Source organism: Filicampus tigris, chromosome 21 (assembly GCF_054856515.1).
Source record: "Filicampus tigris isolate MCC_2025a chromosome 21, RoL_Ftig_1.0, whole genome shotgun sequence".
Classification (NCBI taxonomy): Eukaryota; Metazoa; Chordata; class Actinopteri; order Syngnathiformes; family Syngnathidae; genus Filicampus; species Filicampus tigris.
The window spans coordinates 4,357,270-4,377,618 of record NC_141237.1 but is presented as its reverse complement, the minus strand read 5'-3'; the positions used below and the strand labels follow the sequence as shown (position 1 = coordinate 4,377,618).

Genomic DNA, 20,349 nt, shown 5'->3' with positions numbered 1-20,349 from the left:
GCGGTTGACACCAGATTCTGGATTTCCTCTAAATGACGGCGTCCACTTCACGCTCACTGCACCGGTAGTTAAAGGGGAAGTCAACCCGAACATATTCAATGCGGGCCCACTAGTTGAAACACGGCATTCTGATTAATGTTGCGTTTGTGGAATATGAGCTAATCCACTCGTTTTTAGCCATCTCTGGGGGCGGCCATTTTGTCACGACTGAAAATGACATCACAACCACTCAGGGCTCAGGTAACGACCGATCACGGCTGACCTGTTTTCTGAAGCCGAGTCGCGGTTGGTCGTTGCCTGACATTTTCAGTCGACAGAAGTGACAAAATGGCCGCCCCCGGCGATAGCTAAAAACGAGTGGATTTCCTGTTTAAGGGCAAATTCCCGAGTCGAAGGCTTGGTAGTGGCTCAAAACAAAAATGGCTGACTCCCTGTTCAGTTCCAGGCATGGGTCCTAGATTTTTTCATGCGTCCTGTTACAATAACCACTACCAAATATCACGTCGGCCAGTCTGCTTAACATGCAGTTGACGTGCGTTCGCTGCGTGTCGAGGAAACGCTTACCTAGCATACGGATGTACAGCGCCGTCTGGTCCGAGCTGTCGTAGGAGATGGCCCCGCGTCTCTGCGTAAACACATAAACAAGAGATAATCAGGGAGGCTTGTAAAGTGACACTTTGTAAAGTTTAGAGCGCAATAACCGGGCCGGGTGGCGCAATGTTGCGAAACTTGGATTCCATCCTACCTACGTGTGTGTGTGTGTGTGTGTGTACATAAAAGACTGATAAGCGAGACGTAACACCGTATCATCCTGCCGATACTGCGCTCACGCCGCCGATTATCAGTTGGGACCAAACGTGAGGTGCGTGAGTGCCAGCTGTGTACACACACACACTCACATTGATAGAGCACACACTTTTTGGCACGTTTGTGATGCCGCAACAGAAGTGTACCGCTGTTGGCCACAAAATAATTCCAGAATCTGATCTATAACTAAAATATCCACACATGGCACTTTTTTTCTACAGCGTTTGACCTCATGAGGATTTCAAGTGAGCTGCAGATTATCGCCGATGACTTTTTTGGGGTGAAAGGTCTGAAAGACTATTCGCCGGCGAGTAGTTTTATTGCCTGTCAATGTGTTGCTGCGCCATTTGTGTTCAAATTGTTAAAGTGTTCAAACACCGCCAAATGGATGCTGAGTATTAGACTGTTTTTTATTAGCAATTAGTGATCGGATTTTAAGCCGAAACAATGTGGTTGTTTTAAATTAGGGCTGAGGGGGGAAAAAAGTCGACCAATTTGATCACAAAATGTGGCCGACGCCAAATTTTTTGCACCAAGGAATTGCCGGCACCGTTGTACGCCATCCACACAAATCTTTCCATTCTAAAATGATTCGATAGTGACAATGAACAAGATGAAGCTTCTTTTTTTGGGGGGGGGAATAATTGTCTGCGGTAACTTCTTTGAGTATGTGCGACAGCTCAGAATCTGAAATGTTTCATAAGCCTGGAACAGACAATTTTTTTTTTTTTTTTTTTTGTGTCAAACTCTGCAAAACAGCAAAGACTGTATTCATCTAAGTAGTTTCTGTTCCCTTTCACAGCCTCTCCGGTGTCACAGCTGAAAAGAAGAGCCGTTTTCTTTTCGGTTGGAGTCGGCGCGCTCCTGTTGACCTCGTCACGGGAACGCGGCGCCCGACATGGACGGCCGCTGAGTCGCATGTGCGGCGCGGCGCAGCGGGGGGGGGGGGGGGGGCATGGTTAGCTGAGTCACGAGCGCACTTGCAGCAGACGTAAGTGCGGCGGGCGAGCGCGTGTTTGCTCTGTCAACACACACCTGCTGTGGGGATTGTTGGGGGAGGGAGGGAGGGAGGGAGGCGGGGGAGCGCCCCCACCCGCTCGTCCGCGTGCTCTCAACGCGGCCTGGACACCCATCCGGGTCGACTCACTGCCTCTGGGGCTCCCCCGAGGCTAGAGTTTCCTCTTCCACAAAAAGCCGGCATTACCAGACGTCCACCTCAGCGCCGACTGAGCTCGAGGGTCGGGTTTCGAAAAAAGCCCCAGTCGCGTTTACTGGCTGCTCTGCGTCAAAAGGTACCGGCGGCAGTGCCGGTCAATCAGTTCATGCGTTTAAAGTAGGGCTGTCAAAGTTAACGCATCAACTATGGAGAGTCATTTCAATTTGATAACACACTAAAAAAAAAAAAAAAAAAAAAATTAACTCAGTTAACTCAAGTTTTATTTACTTGCCGTAGCAGCTGACCTCTGCAGCCAAACTTCGAGGGGAGTCACAAAAACGTACTTTCGTGTAGTTTTACTTTTAAAAACCTGCTCGACGGCTCGATGGAGAAGTCCAAAAGAATTTGCACGCTTTGCAAAGCCAAATTCAAATACCACACTGGTTGTACATCTTTGGTGTATGGCTCAGCTGTCGTATTTTACAGGAAAAGAATTATATTCAAAGGATCAAAGAAAGTTATTAGAACGGTCTTCGAATCGAAATATACTCTAATTTTTTTTCCACATGAATTCTAAGATTTTACTCAAGTAAATATCGGTTCCGAGCTTTGTAAAAAATTGTACTTGAAAAATACGATTAATCGATCAATGACGGGAACATTTTGCGATTAATCAGTTTAAAAAAATGAATCGCTTGACAGCACTAGTTTAAATCATTGCGGGGGCCAAAACTATTCAAAAATGTAAAAAGTGTTTTGCTTTTGGATTGCTCACCCGTTTCAAAACACAAGCACAAGTCAACTGGAGCATGAAAGCGCTGACATTTCAAAACATATCTTCACATCTTCCAGACAACTTGTGCATTGTCACGTACATTCCAAAGCACAAGTGGTTGGAATCACAATTAGGGATCTCCACGTTTTTTGACCCAGAAACTGAGAAAGAGTCTCCAACTTTTTGCCAGGGACAGCGTCACTTCTTTTCATATCCATAACAATTCAATTGACTTCAATACACTTTTTACCTCATGTCTTGAGGACTACCAAAAGCCTCTTTCACACACACACAGCGGACAGTGCGCGTCCTCTGAGGTCATAGCGCCAGTCGATACAAAGCTAATATTTCACCAGCGAGCAAACAGCTCGACACAGGGTTGGGCCATCGGCAAAAAGCTGTATTTTAGTGTCAACAGGCCGCAGTGTTTACACACTGCACCGGCCCTCGGTGTGAACCGTATAGATTGTGTCCAAGCATGCGCTGACGACACAAAGTGTGTTTATTTATTTGATGTTTTTGGGGGAGGGCAAATTCACACTTGTCAGGGTATCAACACCAATGAACTCCAATTTGGTCACATCAGAACCAGCGGGGACGCGCTTGGCGGGCGTCAAAAGGTGTTTTTGCGCACATCGAGCGGCGACTGCTCTGCGTTTTCAAGTCACGCGGGCATTTTGCTCCGTGCGCACATTTTGAAAGGCGGCTATGCAAAACAACGCGCATCAATGCGCCATTGTTTGGACAAGGCGGTCCTGTGGTCGTACTTCAATCGTGGTAACACAAAGGTGTGGCTCCATTGAGGTACTGACGTACGGTCTGGGATGTCATCGAAATGCGCAGCTCGGGTGTGAGGGGATTAAAAGTGAGAGGCGGCGACTTTGGTGGCTGCTTAAACATGGGATGTTTGCACGACTGCGAAACACAACAATAATACGACTGATGTGCACTAAACAACGTAGCGAAGCGTTTCGGTATCGGTCAGGATCAAAACGCGGGAACGGCCAAAAGATGTCTCGCGATGTCACAGTATTCGAGTATTTCACTGAGACTGTATGTGTGAAGCTCGCGTGCCTTTGACTTTGTTTGGCGTCAATACCGTTTTGCCCTACAGCCTCTGGCGTGGAACGAGGCGGGATTAAAATTTCTCCCCATCTGCCAGGCCAATGACCTCCTTTCACTTGGAGTGGGAGTGGGTAGGAGTGAAAAAAAGGGGGGGGGGGGGTTGAGGAGATCGAATGGAAAAGAAAATTCGCCGGACTACGCTGGAATGAGGTCATTATAAATATCGCCGCGCCCGACGCCGATCGATTTGGTGACGGCGTTTTAACAAGACAAGTTGCTCCTTCTGTGAAGCGTTCTATTTTCTAGAATTTTCCGGTTGTCTCCGTTTCAAATATTGAACTTTTTTTTTTTTTTTTTGCGCGGTTTCAGGTACAAGTCTGAGATGCGCATTGAGCCTCCGAAAGTGTTGGTAATTCTTTTTTGCGGGAGTGTCCATTTTCCCATTTGGAAAACCCAGACTGGCTTTTGGAAGATCTTCCACGTGGTGAATTCAATTCCGACATACCAGATACTGACCTAGATTGCAAATTTTTTGCACGTGATTCTTCCCCAAAACGATTTCAGGTTGAACCAGAATCTGTCTGCCTTTTAACTTGGCTCTATTGTAAACTTGCCGCGATGTTAGTGTAGACATCTCGTGACCGGTTCTTCAATCCTGTTCCTCGAGGTCCGCTGCCCTGCCTATTTTCCCATCTCTCACTGCTGCAACACATCTGATTCAAATGACCCGCAGAAGCTGGATAACGATCCTGATCACGCGACTCGGCTGTGTTGAGTGTTGACTCCGGACGGCGGACCTCGAGGAACAGAACTGAACTCCACCAGGACTTTTAAAAAAAAATAAAAAAATAAAATAAAAAAATATTTTATGCTACACAAGCACAGCAAATGACAACCAGTTGTGCCAAGGCAATCCTAACTTGATCTTCCATTCAGCCGGGATAACATTTGATTCGATGTTATTGCAGTCCGGAAGATTTGACAGACACGGCGTGGTGACCAAGTGCACATTTTGTCTCACGGTTCTGGAGTAAGGGATTGGAATCGCCCACATTCCAGTAACTTATAAAATGTGAAACTGAGAGGATTTTGTCAATATGTCCGGCGTGCGGCCCCGAAAACTAATGATCATGTGGACAAACAACAACTAACAGTCACGCCTTTTAAAGTCTTCGATTGACCAAAAGGGGTACCCGAAGGAGACCCAAGATGAACCTGGATCTGCCCAGTGGGAGGCAGACGTGCTAACCGCTAACTGACCGTGCTGCCAGAACACCAACTTATGGTTGATGTATTACAAAAATGGGAAAGCCGGGGGGGGGGAGTTGCATGCGAAAACATAAGCTCTTTTGGCAGAGGCCAAAAGCAGCGGCCGGCAAGATTAACGAGTTGCCCCACGATCAGAGCAGATTTGTGGCTTTTTACAAACAAATTTGCTGTCATCACAACATTGCGACACAATGCCTTCTGATGGCCTTTCAGCGGCACTCGAGCGTTAACGCTGCCCTGTTGTGGAATTCTCGCACCTCCTTCAAGGGGACAGGTGTTTCCCACAGCGAGTCGACGAGGGAACAAGACGGCGGTTATTCCTTTGACGGATAGCGAAAGCAGCAAAGCACTCAAAGTCAGTTTCATAAGCAGAAAGCTTACGACCTCTCGCAACACATTCCAGTAAGTCCGTGCTAAGCCTCGGCCGAGGGTGGATTCGGACCGGGCCGGCGCGGGTGTGCGCGCGCGTTGCACTAAAAAGCCCCGGCTGGAATCGACTTGTTGCGAGAGTGTTTTACGAGATCCACTCGCTCGGTTCCTGAGAGACGGCCGCCGGCTGGAGAGGAGCTGAATTGGTCCCCGTGCTGGAGATAAGGAGCGACCTAGCCGCAATCTTTTCTTTTTTTCCCCCCCACATTAAACCGGCAAATAAAGGGCCATAAGTGGGTTTTTTTTTGTTTTTTTTACCAGCGAAGGCACCCCGGTGAAGTCGAGTGGGGGGAAGGGGAGCTGCCTACTCTGCAAAGGAATTTCATTCATGTCAAACAATCATCCGCAGGCTCTAATTGCTTCCCTGGGTCAACTTTGTCTTAGTCTCCAAAAGGTTAAATCCACACCGAAAAAAAAAAAAAAAAAAAAGATAAATAAATATGATAGGGTCAGTCAGATCTGTGTTGATACGCGCAGTCGCGTTCTCATGGCCGGCTGCACTCGACACCGCGGCACAAAAACAGAACGGTCATGTGATAAGAGGGGGGCCCCTCGCAGAGGAAAACACAACAAGAAAGACGGCCAGTGTCTTGCGTCCAAATGAAGGCAGGATGCGAGGGCTCACTCCCGTTTGTTTACCAAATACTACACGTTCCTGCTTGGTGACAAACAGGGCCGCAGACTGCGGGACTGTCCGGGGAATTTTCACAGAAAACCTCCAGCCGGCAGCACGGGGGTTAAAAAAAAAAAAAAAAAAAAAAGTCTTTTGAGGACGCTTGTGAAACACTTGGCTCCTTCAGCATTCTTACCACATCCTGAACCGACGTCAATGCGAGGGCGCTGCACAGATGCACACGGCCTTATCGCTGCAGTTTAAATCAACAAAGTATCCCCCCCCCCCCCCACCACCACCCTTCTTACAGTGGCGGCTTATCATTTACGCGCACAGAAACGTCCATAGTGTGGCCGCGGAGCGAGCGGCGCTATCTGCGAGCTCTTACGCACGAGCTTATCGCTCGGTGTGTCTAAACATCTCCGATGGGGAGGAGTCGGTCTCGGGCCGGAGACCAGCGCGGCTCTGATGATGATGGCGGTGATGACGACGGCGATTTGGCCGGCTACGATATGAAAGATAGCCGGAGGGCGTTTTCGCGGTCCAAGCAACTGACCTTCATTATCTCCCAATGCCACGTGCCCTCCGTGTCGCCATCATCTGATCATTGATCTTTCTATCTAGCTGTGTCAAATGTTGACGAGTTCTCACCGCTCATTAGTAACCCTGCCGGATCCAATTTTTCGGTGGTCGTTTCTTGACGGGTCGGAATTTTGAGCTGCGCCGCTTCATTTGGGAGTGACGAACAAACAGCTTGAAGCGAGGAATAGAAACCAATATCAACACAGAAAGTTTTAACAAAAGGTATCTATATGGTTGCTGCAGGTGGGGTCTTGGGACGTATATTTGAAATCTTTTTTCCTTTTTCAAATTCTGTGGCTTGGCCGCGGGCTCGCAAAAAACAGCGAGCAGCAGAAATGCACCGCCGCAACACAGAGAAGGCTCAAAGCGCTGCGAGTAATGTCGGCGCACTATTTCGGTAGCTGATGCAGCTACTGGCGTCCCGCCTACGCCGCGCCCGGTGGTGGAAACGCGGGCCAGGTCGGGGTTTAGCGTTCCGCGGCGCGAGCTCAACTGAGCTGCGGCGCTTGGCATACTAAACGGGGCTTTTGTGTTTTCGGGAAGCCAAACTATGAAAGGAAGCCACACGGCGGCGAGATCGCGGCTATGCGGAACCGCGAGGATACAAAGGCAGTAAAATTATCCGCTAAAAAAACAAAACAAAAACAAAAAACAAAAAAAACAAAAAAACCATGAATGTGTGTGAAGCAAGCGCGTGACTCCTTGCGGCACACTTGTGGTCCCTTCATTTTAGTCTTCATTCCACAAAATGACCACCAGAACTTCCGTCATCCTTCGCATCACCTCAAAGAAACACGACTTTCAAGCACTAACGCATAAATGAGGCCTTTTGTCATGCTGCGCGAAGCCTCCTCCTCCTCCTCCGCTGCATTTTTCCTCACAACCCGTCGCAAGCGTTCCCACAGAGCGACATATTTACCCGAGACTCGCTCGCGTCTTTAACCCGCCTTGGCCCTGTGTTTACAAGAGGGATTGTCGTCATCAGCGGAGGCAAAGGAGAAGAAGAAGGTGGTGGTGGCGCGGAGAGGAAGAAACAGAGCGCTTGTGTGTGAGTGGAACAAAATAGCCGAAAGAGAGAAAGAAAGAGAAAAAAAAAAAAAAAAGACTGAAGAGAGTCTCGGGCCATCTGCGAGTCTGGCAGTGGGCCAAACCGCTGCCCACAGTGCCGAGGCGCATGCCTGACAGCTCCTGGTTCCACCATGCCAGTCCGGCCTCGCGTCCGCAAACAACAGGCCGGCGGGACCGCATGTAAAAACACCGCAAGAGTACATGCGCACCTCTCGCAGTTGTAAATACAAGGTGGGACGCAGGATTTGTGGACGTGAGACGGCACTGCCGCAAAGACTCATTGCTGAGCGCCGTTGTTTAAGTCCAGAACGACAAGCGCACCACGCGGATTTGCGATGGGAAATCTTGATCTGGTTCGCAACATTGTCACCGGCCAATGGAGTTGGGAGACCAAGTTAAGGTGCTCCAAACATATTTTTTTCCAAGAATATGGTCCCAACAGGCCCACTAGTTGAAACACGGCATTCTGATTAATATCGTGTTTGTGGAATATGAGTTAAGCAGCAAAATGCGCTCGTTTTTAGCCATCTCTGGGGGGCGGCCATTTTGTCTTCTGTCGACTGAAAATGACATCACAACTGCTCACGACGACCAATCGCGGCCTACCTGTTTCCTGAATCTGAGCCGTGATGGGTCCTTGTGAGCAGTTGTGATGTCATTTTAGCGAGAGATGGCTAAAAGCGAGTGGATTAACACCTATTCCGTAAACCCATCTTGCATTTCCATCGTGAGTGTTTTTAAATACATTTTCCCAAAGCAAAAGAAAAAAAAAAAAGACGGTTCATCATTTTAGGACGATATATGCAATAGAAAGGAGGCTAACAAGAAATGTTTGGAAAAGTGGCACAGCTGCTTTCAGTTTGTGACGGGGCGGTTCCGATCAGTGACTTTACGATCGAAACGTGGAACCAAACTGCCTGGTGGAAATGCGACGCGTGAATGAATTATTTTGGTTTCTCTTTAACTTCCAACAGATTTGAACCTTACTGCAGTTCTCCTGGTGGATATGACAGGCCAAGCCCCATTTCCCCCAAACCACCAAAGGGGCCCAACAACAGTGCGGCCCATTGATAGCCTGGACTATAGACTTAAAGAAGGCCCCCTGTGAGCTTCAAAGGGGACACACACGGGTGCGTATGTAGGGCAGGGTTGTGCACAAAGCGCTAATAGCCGGCTTGGGCGAAGAGGGTTCTCCGGGGGTCAGGCGGTGACTTCATGCTTCGTAAATATGTCAAACAGCGAAGCACACCACTAGCTGGAGAGTCGGCGCTTGAGTAAATGAAGGGAAGCGAGCCGAACCGTAAGAAAGAAAACCACTGAGAGAACTGTAAACATTGGCTCGTAACTACCCTTGCCTTTGAAGCATTTTATGGACCGCGCGTATTTTAGGAGACCCGAACACAACCACCCTCCTGACCCCAAACTCACCCTTGGAAAGTTTGAAAAAAAAAAAAAAAAACATTTTTTGCTCTGAACACGTTTCACTGACTAACATGGAATTCAGCGGACCAAGTCAACCGTAATAGGACACACCAAAAAAGTGTCCGAAATTGTACATAAGTCTTGGATAAATGTCTTTTTTGCCGATGCCATCGAATGTGGAGCATGGCGTCAAAATTTGACGGTCATTCGGAAGATTAATCATGAAAAAAAAAATTTTTAATGGCCCTCAACAGGAGCTTCACTGATTAGTGTAAAATTCTTAAAGTGGAAGTCAACCCAAACAATTTTTTCAAGAATCTGTTCTATGCGAGCCCACTAGTTGAAACAAGGCATTATGATCAATATTGCGTTTGTGGAATAAGAGTTAGTCCACCCGTTTTTAGCCATCTCTGGGGGTGGCCATTTTGTCACTTCTGTCGACTGAAAATGACATCACAGTGTCTCAGGGCTCAGGTAACGACCAATCAGGGCTCACCTGTTTTCTGAAGCTGAGCCCTGATTGGTCGTTACCTGAGCCCTGAGCAGTTGTGATGTCTTTTTCAGTCGACAGAAGTGATAAAATGGCCGCCCCCAGCGATGGCTAAAAACGGGTGGACTAACTCTTATTCCACAAACGCAATATTAATCAGAATGCTGTGTTTCAACTAGCGGGCCTGCTGGGAACATAGTCTTGAAAAAATTGTGTTTGGGTTGATTTCAACTTTTAAGAACCCGCGACCGATATTGGACAGAAAGTCGGACATTTTGGTTTAAGCCGAATTCCAATGCTTGTACTTTGACCAAATCAGAACCAGGTGTCATAGAGTGACGAGTCTGACTAAATTATAAAACAGTTTTTTGGCTACACCTATATTAACCAAAAAATAAGGAGGTCAGAGGGGTTGCTTTTTTTTTGTTTTCAGAGCACACTAAACATGCAGGCCCATCGGAGGCACTTTTCCACAAGTGACAAAGCAGGAAGTTCAAGCGTGACTTATGTTGTTTCTGCCAATGTGTCAAAGGGATGTTGACATAAATAACAGTGCAGTGGTGTCGGCGTGTTCCCGCTGACAGATGTAGCAAAATGGCAAAACCAGGCCTTTACCTGCGACTAAAACGAACGCATTGGGAAAAAAAAAAAAAAAAAATTGGAGTGTGGTCAAAAAGCCACAAAAAAAGATAAGACAAATGTGAGAGCCTCGCAGGTGTTTGTGTTGGGCTGAGACAGCCAGCAACCACCTGCAAGATTCCTATGGCCCTACTTGGTAAATGCTGCTTTCTAAGGCCTTGGGAATGAGTGCAAACAATTAGAGGGGTGGCTATACAATGAACGAAAAAGAGGGCGGAGCTACGCAAGGGGAGAAAGCGTGTTTACCTGTGATAGCTTTGGAATCATAGGGCAAACAATGAGGAGTTGGATTTAAACAATTTAAAGCTGTTCATAAGGCCACGGGATTGAGCGCATCCATTTGGGGGTGGCTACAAAATGAGTGGAAAAGAGTGTTAGGCTACATTCCGAGTGAAAAACGTGTGTTAAACTTCGACACCTGTCTGGTATCGCCGTTCGAAGAGCAAGGCGCCAGATGCTGCTTTTTAAGGCCTACGGAACGAGGGCAACCATTTTGGGGGTGGCTACACAATGAGTGAAACTGTGGGGCTACACAATGATTGGGGAAAGGATCACGTTTACCTGCTACAACTATCTGGTATCAGATAGTATCTGACGAATCGGCTGCTGATTGTTAACACCTCTGGAATTAACCCAATAATTTGGGAGGGTGACTGCACATTGGGCAAAAAGAAGTGAGAGGCTACACAATGAGTGCAAAAGAGCATGTTTACATGTGACAGCTGCCTGAAGAGCTGTTTGGACGCTGCTTTTTAAGGCCTTGAAAATGAGCGTAGCCATTTGGGGGTTGGCTACACAATGAGTGGAAAGGGAGTGTGTGGCTACACAATGAGCAGAAAGAGAGTGCGATTACCTGTGAAAGCTGTCTGGGGTCCGGGGCCCCAAAGAGCGAGGAACTGGAGCTGAAACTGATGGCTCCCCTGCGGCTCAGGACGTGCTTGGGAACCGGCCTGTCCAGAGGCAACACCGGTAGCTGATAGCATACTTCCATTGAATAGTCAGGGAGATAACAAAGAAATACTTCGAAAATATAGCAACCCAAAAAAAATGTCAATAATATGATCTTCTATCCAAGTTGAAAGTGTTTCTGTTCATTGTGGGCCACTCTGGCACAACTTCCAAAAGGGGAAAAAACACCGTTTGAGCTCCTTTGGTGTCATTGTGATGCCAATAAAGACATAAATTACAAGCAAAACCTCAAGGGGAGCCTTTCCTCCTCGTTCTGCTCAAATTCAGGCCCGAGGACCCAACAGACAACGAGACCTTGTCATTTTCGGGGTCTTTATGAAGACGCTTCCTCATTTTTTTTTTTGGCCCCCCCCCCAACCCTCCGCGTTTTCCTCCTCTCCCCTTCTCAAAGCAGTAACGAAGGTCCGCTGCTTTTTGGGCTCCGCATGTTAACGGACAACAACCCCCACCAAGAATAGCTCACTTCCAGCCCCCAACAAAAATGGAGCTTCGACGTCTCACGTCGACATATCGCCGCCGAGGGGAGAGCCCAACACCGGCGGATGAGAGCTCGACAAACCGCCGCGGCGTGGTACTGCTGGTTGTTGGGAAGAGGGGGGGGGGGGGGGTCTTCTTCTTCTATTCTCCCCGGTCTTGCTCTTTCCCGGTTCCGCACGGGCTCAACACGTCGCTGGCTCCTTTTTACCACCAAAGTGGCAGCCAGCCTCGAAGAAGAGGAAGGGGGAACCCCGACGTTCTCGTCCCTAGCTCGTCCACCGCGTTCCCGGTGGCTTCTCAAGACGCATCATGGCCGTGGATACGTCCAATTATCTCACCTTTAAATAATAATTTTAAAAAGCAGTTTGTTTCGCGCTAAAGACTGAAAAAAAAAACCGACTTAACCGTCGCCCGGCTGCTGTTTCCTTAAAGGGCGACACCACCTGCCAGAGATGGTGCTGTTGTGGGGGAGCCACACACAAAAAAGGGAAAAAACTATAACGCCTTCGATTTACACATGACCAATAGCAGAGCGGCGCTAGTTGTAAGCGTCACGCCGATTGGTTACTTTTTCCCAAGCGGGATGAACGTCGCATTTCCATTGGCTCCTTTCCCAAGACCTATTCCGAGTGGTGAATTTCTCAAGGGTATTCCTCCACACAACGGGGCTTGCCCTGCAGCGGTCTCCACAAACACACACACACATCGTTGCCCTGTGATTACCTTCCTCTCATGACTCATACTACTCAGGAGCTCAGCAGTAGTGACTCAAGATATTGCAAATGTAAAAGGCACACTCAGCAAATATTTTTGTTTCATTGTGTGTTTATCTGGCATCCAAACATACTATTGATTTTGCTGTATGCGTTTACTGTGTGTGTGTGTTTGATAAGGTGCAGCTGAATACACACACAGAGGATGAGTGAATCGCATTCCCCCCCCCCACCTTCACAAGATAAACACCTAGCATTAATGGAGCAGAATAAGGACATTTTATTTAGGGAGTCTCATGCACCGTGGAGGAAGAGGTGGGGGGGACAATAGATGTGTCATGGCAACAGTTAGGCTCTGTGCCCAGTGGAGTCATAATAATCCCCCCTCCCCGCTCAATTTCCATGCCTCCCCCTTACTACTGTAACCCCCCCCAACCGCACACAAAGGCATCCCACATCATTTCCAGACGTCCGAGACAACAACAAGAGTGATGAAATGCCATTTGAATACGTTTTTAAGACCTGATGGGGAGGGACGTGTGCGTTTTGAGTGATATTTTAGAATCAGTATAAATACAAGCTAACCACTGTTGTTGGTTTTAAAATAAAACAATACAACACTCACGCTTTCAGCTTTAACGATACACGATGAAGGCGTAGTCGCAGGGGTGTCAAAGTCGGCGCAGGCCACATCGTAGTTACGGTTCCCCTGAAATTGATTGCAATTTGGTTGAAATTTGAAATCAGAAGTCATGCAACATAGCTAGTAAATATTCAAATAAATTCGGGTTCAATTTATGTTTATTATTTTGTTCTTTTTTTGTTTTGGTGTAAAAAAAAAAAAATTGCTAAATGTGTTAAAAGTGAAGAAAATAGCAATTTCGATTTTTGTCTAAAATGAAAAAAATAACAGTCATCAAGAAACATGAAGGTGAGTCACGTTAAACGTCGTTTTTGAAAGAAATTAACCGCTATAAAATGTAAAATAAAACGCCAAACACTCCGCTGTAACAAGCACATGGTGACTGGACAAAAATTCTAAATGTTAAATCTGTTTAACATTTAAAGCAGAATACACACATAATGATAATCATATAAATTTGAGCAGGCTCCTATTTCATTCTGACTACTTTCGGTCCACTTGTAGGAAGTAGGCTCAGGAACAGCGGCTAATTGATAGTGAGGCAAGGGAGCTTTTTTGGTCCGGCAGGTGAGCAGCGTACCTGCTGATTGCCCTCGAGGGGTGCGAGGGGAGTCTCCCGCGAGGTCCCGTCGCTCCATCAACTGCGGAAATTGATTCAGTCGTTACCTTGTGACGACGTAGCGAGAGTCATTTACCGTTGCCAGCCTGCAGTTTAGTACCATCGGATGCTCATTTCACAAATTTCTGCAAATGGTGGTCGGGTGCAAGGTGTTGATTTACTCATAATTAGACTAGATGTTAAAAGTCCAATTGTTTAGATGAAACTTATGTAAAATCATTATGATGATTAGAAGTTGTTGTTTACAACGTGGTAAGACTTTATTTCTTTCAATTTTACCTTCATTCCATAAACATGCATTGTTAAATTATTATACTACTTCAAATAAAGTACGTTTTCTTTTTTTTTTTAAGAATCATTAAACAACCCTTTTATTTTACATACAATAAAATATTTCCAGGAAGGAAAAAATATATATATTTTGCATAATAAGACGGTGTAATTGCAAAAAAGAATTCAAATGAAGAATGAAAAAACACTTGAAGCTGGAATGCAACTGAACCGGGTATGTTGCGCCATCTTGTGGCACAATAGAGTTAAACAACTTCTGGAAAGCTCTAACGCCTGAGTGAAATAAATGATTGAAACATGGATCGATTAATTAATTATAATATCAATTATTGTATGTCTGTAAATTCATGTTAATGAGAACTTTAATGGAAATTATTTAATTATCAAGACATGACCAAATTGATATTTTCTTTAAAAGGATAAGGATAGTAACTTAAATGTGAAATGAAGCAATTAGAAAATATAAAATATTTATAAAATTTGGGGGGGAAATTCAATACTATAATCATGAAAATAATTGATTAATCAAAACGTATTCAATTTTAGATGGCAATTAATTGAACTGTGAAATATAATGTGAATTCACTGTAAATAATAAAAATGCACAACCATAGAAATAAAAAAAAATACATATGAATAATATGATGTTAATTGCATTACAGGTACTAAAACTCACCTCACAAGAAGCAGCACTTTGGCAGAGTGAACAGTTCCTCCAAAAACAGGGTTTCATGCTGGTTACCGCCATTTGCAGTTGTTTTCTGTCAAATAAACATAAAATAAAGAGAATTACAACCAACAACTTTGCCTGAGGAATGCACTTGCCAACTTAATGCTAAGACATAATGGAAACACCATAGACAGGCAAACGATTTGCATCAATAGTTGGAACAACTCATGTAAATAGACAATATAACAGTGCTCACAGGCATATATTCGTTATCATCTGCGAAATATGACCAGTATTTCTACATTGTATTGTGCCACTGAGTTAGTGGTGGCCAAGGCAGGCACACCAGGAGGAGGACCACACCGCATTGAATTGAAGCATTAAACCATGATGCTCAAACTGATTAATTCTTTACATTTTATGAAATTGTTTTTACTCTATGTTTTGATGAAGTACAATATTATAGTGTGCAATTTTTCTAAATGTGCACCAAAAAAACTATTGTGCAAACCGGATCGTGTAGTTGAGTCGAAAAGCACAATCATGTCCCGCCACTAGATAGCGCTAGTTGACTGTATTTCTCAGCCGGTGGGCTTTTTAGAGGAGAACGTTTGAAACAAATACAGTATATAGAATACAACTATAGAAAACAACATACATGCAAGGTCCGTCATATGCGAGCATTGCACAATGCACAGTACACGGTATTAGGTGCTACGAGAAAATGTGATTGTGTACAATGTACGCAAGAGGCTGAATTTAATTCCGGCCGATTATGTGACATTCATGCACTTATGCAAATAGCGCTTACGTGAGCGGGTTTTACTCAATACTGTACACACTCACGAGATGCTTTTGAATTGGTTGAGAAATGTGAATGGGGGGATTTTGGATTGCTGACGTGAAAAATGTGGACTAACGAAAACATGGGAATGTGCAAAACATTTCCCGAGGTTTCCTGAATGAACTGAATATCATGTGGGTTTTTTTTCAATGTTTCCTTTCCTAAAATATTTTTTTTTCTTGTGGAAATGTAGAATTTAGCATGTAGCAAATTATAACAAAACTGGGAATTTTTTTTTAATGCGAAAGTCCAAACAACCGAAATTTTGTGACTATTTAGAATGGTTTTCATTGGTTCACAAACGTTTTACACATTTAAGAAAATAAGACACAATAAAGGAAGACATTTAAAAGAAAAAGAAAAAAACTCCTTCGAGCCGGATTTGAACCAGCGACCTAAGGATTTCCGTGTAACCGCTACAGTCCTCCGCTCTACCAACTGAGCTATCGAAGGAACTGTAAACTATTCCATAACATAACGTTTTTGAATAAAGAAAGACTGCCTTATGAACACGATACGAATTACGAATAAAATAACATCGTATCATTGTCTGCTGAATAAAACCTATGGTTACGACGTTTTTTTGTTGTTGTTTTTTTTAAGTTCACAAGACTCACTTTACGCCGTGTGTCGTATTTACAAGTCTTCAAACTTGGTTTAAAAACAACCTATTCGAGAGCTAAAACATACCAACACAACAGACGCCCCAAAGCTGGATGTTAGCTTTTGTAGTTGATGCTAACAGTAGCAATGCTAAATTGCACCTCACCAGAATTCACAACGGTCTTAAATCTGTCGTATGCGTGTCATTTCCCCCGCAAAAACTTCACGAGATAATCAAGTATCGTTCACAAACAACTAACGCTGTTATCCCACTTAAAGGGAGCACCTATAGTGATTCCCTTGTCTAACTGCTGGATGCAACATTTCATCACCAAGCCACCGGTTTTTACACCGTCATTTATCAGACGCTAATGCTAATCTATGCTAACACTGCAGCTCTGCTTACCTTTCCGTTTTGACATGATAGTGCTTTAACTGTCGCTTCAAAGCGGTACTTTTGCTGTGGTGTGATCTTCGCCCAGCCTACCTGCGAAGTCGCTGGTAGAGAATTACAATGTGCTGGTGGTCATTGTGTTTGGTGGTTATTATTCTTAATTGGTGGTAGGCTAATGCAGAAGAGCTCGCTCATAGACACATTCATTTTAGAAAGACAGATTAACTTGGTTGTTTAATTTCAAACGTAATAGGTCAGCAGGCACTCCAGAGTCTAATTTATACATATACAAGTCATTAAGAAGTACATTTCATATAATATGCCCCCTTTGAAACAATGGCTAGCTTGTCGAAACGACAAGTGAATTTCCCGCCTTTGGGATTATTACGGTGGCCGTTATTATTTGTGGCAGTGCGATTACTGATGGCTAAAGCTAGAGGCACTGCTCGAAGCCTTGATTGTGTAAATAAAGGGGAAGAGTGTTGGCAACCAGCAGCTGTCAGCCACTTCCCTTCTCAGTTTCAAATATGGGCAAGGTATAAATGGCATTGACGTGAGTGCAGTAGCTTCTAAAAACAGACGTGATACCAGCAGCAAGCGAGAGAGGAGCAACACACCCCGGCCTTGTTCTTTTGGGCCTGATGTTATTTTCATAAAACACATTTTTCCTGCCGTTAAAAAACAGCTCTTGTTTTTCGTCGGGCCCGCAAGCTTGATGAACGCCATGGAGAACCTGGAAAAGCAGCTTATTTGCCCGATATGCCTGGAGATGTTTACAAAGCCTGTGGTCATCCTGCCCTGCCAGCACAACCTCTGCAGGAAATGCGCCAACGACGTCTTCCAGGTAAGAAACGAGACACTCGACAGCTAACCGTAATCACCGGGATCCATGAGGACCATCCAGAGCACTGCTAGTTGATGTTAGCACCGCGAGCTAACCTCGTGTCATTGAAACATTTGACATTTGTGTGAACTTAAATAGCTCATGATGACATCTGTAAGCATTCATCTTATCTATACAGGTATTTTTGTTTTAATGCCAAACACTTGTGGATGTCCCTGTTCTTTCCGCCTGACACAGTGGCTATAAAAAGTCCACACACCCCTATTCGAATGCTACGTTTTTATGAGACAAAAAAAATGAGAGCAAGATAAAACATTTTGAATTTTTTTTTACCGTGACCTACCGTTGACAGGCCTCCAACCCATACCTGCCGACCAGCCGGAGCGGCTCGTTGGCGTCCGGCGGCCGCTTCCGGTGTCCGTCCTGTCGGCACGAGGTGGTCCTGGACCGCCACGGCGTCTACGGGCTGCAGCGGAACCTGCTGGTGGAGAACATCATCGACATGTTCAAGCAGGAGTCCAGCAGGTTAGTTGGGAAATGACCGGAAATCGACATCCTCTTTGTCCATTTTCTCATAAGAATGAATGTGACTATAAATAATACGTTCCGGGGGTCTAACTGCGGCTGTCATAAACCTCACTCTACAGCAAAAGTAAATGAATTGGCCTCACCGTTCCAATACATTTTTGGACGGGACATAATGTGATTATTTGCTTATTTACTCAATACGCCCCCTGACGCCATTTTGACTCACATTCCACGCACGGCCAAGGCCCGACCACTTGTCGATACACTTACGGCGCCGTGAAACCGTGACATTATCAAAAGTGACACCGCTCTCCCCGTCGATCCCAACAGCGGCAGCGCGCCGGCGCCCGAGCGCAAGGAGGCGGCGGCGCCCATGTGCGACGTACACAAGGATGAGAAGATCAACATCTACTGCGTCAGCCACAACGTGCCCACGTGCTCCATGTGCAAGGTGTTTGGCGCGCACAAGGACTGCGAGGTGCAGCCCATCAACAGCATCTACCAGACCAAGAAGGTGAGGTTCAAACGGGTAAGATATCCAAAGCAAAAACCCCCAAAATGAAGGGTTAATCTCGTACAGACGGAGCTGAACGACGGCATCGCCATGATGCTGGGCAACAACGACAGGTTGCAAGGCATCATCAGTCAACTGGAGGAGGCCTGTCGCGCCATAGAGGTCAGTTTCCCTCAGACGGCAAGCATCTTATACTAGAATCAGAATCGTTGGCCAAGTGTGTAAAAACACAAAGGAATCGTCACTTGTAAAAGTGGGAATGGCGAGCACGCACACACCAAAGAACTGGATTTGACCAGGGATGTAACGGTTCACTCAAGCCCCGATTCGATTAGATTTTAATTTCCCGATTTTCGATTCGATTTTTTAAAAATTGCTACCATGCTTGTCTCTGTGCACTAGTGTGCTTCTGCAGACATCCACAAACGCAATGATGTTTGGCGCAAAAGCATCATTTGAGCTAGATGAATTTAAGCAACTCGATGTTCGATTAATCTAGTTGATTAATCGGGGGGATTCGATTAATTGTTACAGCCCTAGATTTGACTGAAGCTAATATTGTACTGTTAGCTAACGCTAATATGGACGTCCAACAAAACCCAACGCAGCTCTGCTTACCTGTCGGCTTTGACACGATAGCAGGGGCATCCCACCAGTGGGGGAGTGGGAGTTTATAATCAATAAGAATCAACACAGCTTTGATCGAGTCCTCATACGATTTTGCGTGACACCGTTTCAAAAGGAGAACAGCCGGCGTCAGAAGAATCTGGTGTGCGAGAAGTTTGACCAGCTGTACACCATCCTGGAGGACAAGAAGCGCGACATGAGTCTCAAGGTGACGGCCGAGCAGGAGGAGAAGGTCGGCTACATCAGGGGCCTGACCAGGAAGTACGGAGACCACCTGGAGGAGAGCTGCAAGATCGTGGAGAAAGGGCTGGAGATCATGGAGGAGCAGGAGATGGCCGTCTTCCTGCAGGTCCGACTAGAAAACGCTCGCCGTCATCCCTTGTCACTGGCAGGCTGACTCCATTTTGTTTCTCTCTTCCAGAACACAAAACCTCTCCTCAAACAGTAAGTACGCCTGAAACACTTAGCACAAGCATACTTTCTGGTGGAACTATCGAAGTATTGATCACCTGGACCTCGGACCTCATATTTGTATACATGACGTGACATTCAAGCAATATGTGGCCTCTTTTTGCTCTTAGACTAGCAGAAGCTTGTAGCACGTCCCACCTGGAAAAAGTAGAGCGAGGTTACGAGAACATGGATCACTTCAGCGCCGACTTCCGGCGAGAGCGCAAGGTTTTGGGCGGCATCGACTTCCTCCAAGGTGACGAGCGCGTCCACATCACATGGCGTCACGCGTCTCTCTGACGCCTCTCCTCCTTCAACAGACGACGAGGATGACGACGACGACGACGACGACGAGGATGAAGCGGCGGGGGCGGCGCAAGTAGAGGCGGCTCCGCCGCCGCCGCCGCCGCCCGCACCCTCCGCGGCTACCGCGCCTGCCGTCTCTTCCGCACCGCCGCTTCCCGCGCCAACCCCGCAGACAAATCCCGTCCCCGTCGTAGCTAAGAGTACGACGTCCACATAAGAGTGTTGCCCCGGTCAGTCAGGAAACTCTGGGGGCAAAAGTGACAAATGTAAAGACAGCAGAAAGCACAATGACTGAACTTTTTACCCGTGTGCATCTTTCTCTCGATTGTGGAGCGTTTATTCATATTTTTACTATTTTAGCACAACAACCTTTGAAAAAATGTACTTTTTTTTTTTTTCAAAACCTACCTTTGTGAGTTGGCACTAACTAGAGCTGCACCTAACGATTAATTTAATAGTCGATTCATCTGTTGATTATTTTTGTCAAATAATCAATCAATCAGATTTTTACAAACACGATTCAAACTTCCGTCCTTTTATTC

At 45.9% G+C, this 20,349-nt stretch overlaps 2 protein-coding genes and 1 non-coding gene across 5 annotated transcripts in view; 1 reads left to right on the top strand and 2 right to left on the bottom strand.

The window, feature by feature from the left end:
- The window catches only part of pde7a (phosphodiesterase 7A), a 27,251-nt gene extending 9,512 nt beyond the window's left edge, over positions 1-17,739 (bottom strand). The window contains exons 1-6 of one of the 3 annotated variants that reach the window (XM_086019981.1): positions 17,716-17,739; positions 14,704-14,788; positions 13,698-13,758; positions 13,100-13,183; positions 11,169-11,265; positions 565-625 (exon numbers count right to left, since the gene is read on the bottom strand). In XM_086019981.1, coding sequence (XP_085876107.1) covers positions 565-625; positions 11,169-11,265; positions 13,100-13,167 — 226 coding nt within the window. In that variant the 5' untranslated portion in view covers positions 13,168-13,183; positions 13,698-13,758; positions 14,704-14,788; positions 17,716-17,739. Of the gene's footprint in view, positions 1-564; positions 626-11,168; positions 12,239-13,099; positions 13,184-13,697; positions 13,784-14,703; positions 14,789-16,231; positions 16,503-17,715 lie in introns of those variants that run through there. The other 2 variants (XM_086019980.1, XM_086019982.1) reach the window with 2 other exon arrangements.
- trnay-gua (transfer RNA tyrosine (anticodon GUA)) lies at positions 15,909-15,994 on the bottom strand. Its single transcript is given in 2 exon segments — positions 15,909-15,944; positions 15,958-15,994. It is a non-coding gene; the product is annotated as a tRNA-Tyr (tRNA).
- On the top strand, positions 17,110-20,349 carry trim55b (tripartite motif containing 55b). The gene is given in 7 exon segments (XM_086019991.1): positions 17,110-17,382; positions 17,735-17,907; positions 18,241-18,586; positions 19,167-19,400; positions 19,473-19,495; positions 19,633-19,757; positions 19,822-20,349. Coding segments are annotated over 7 exon segments (1,233 nt in total). The 5' UTR covers positions 17,110-17,253; the 3' UTR covers positions 20,025-20,349.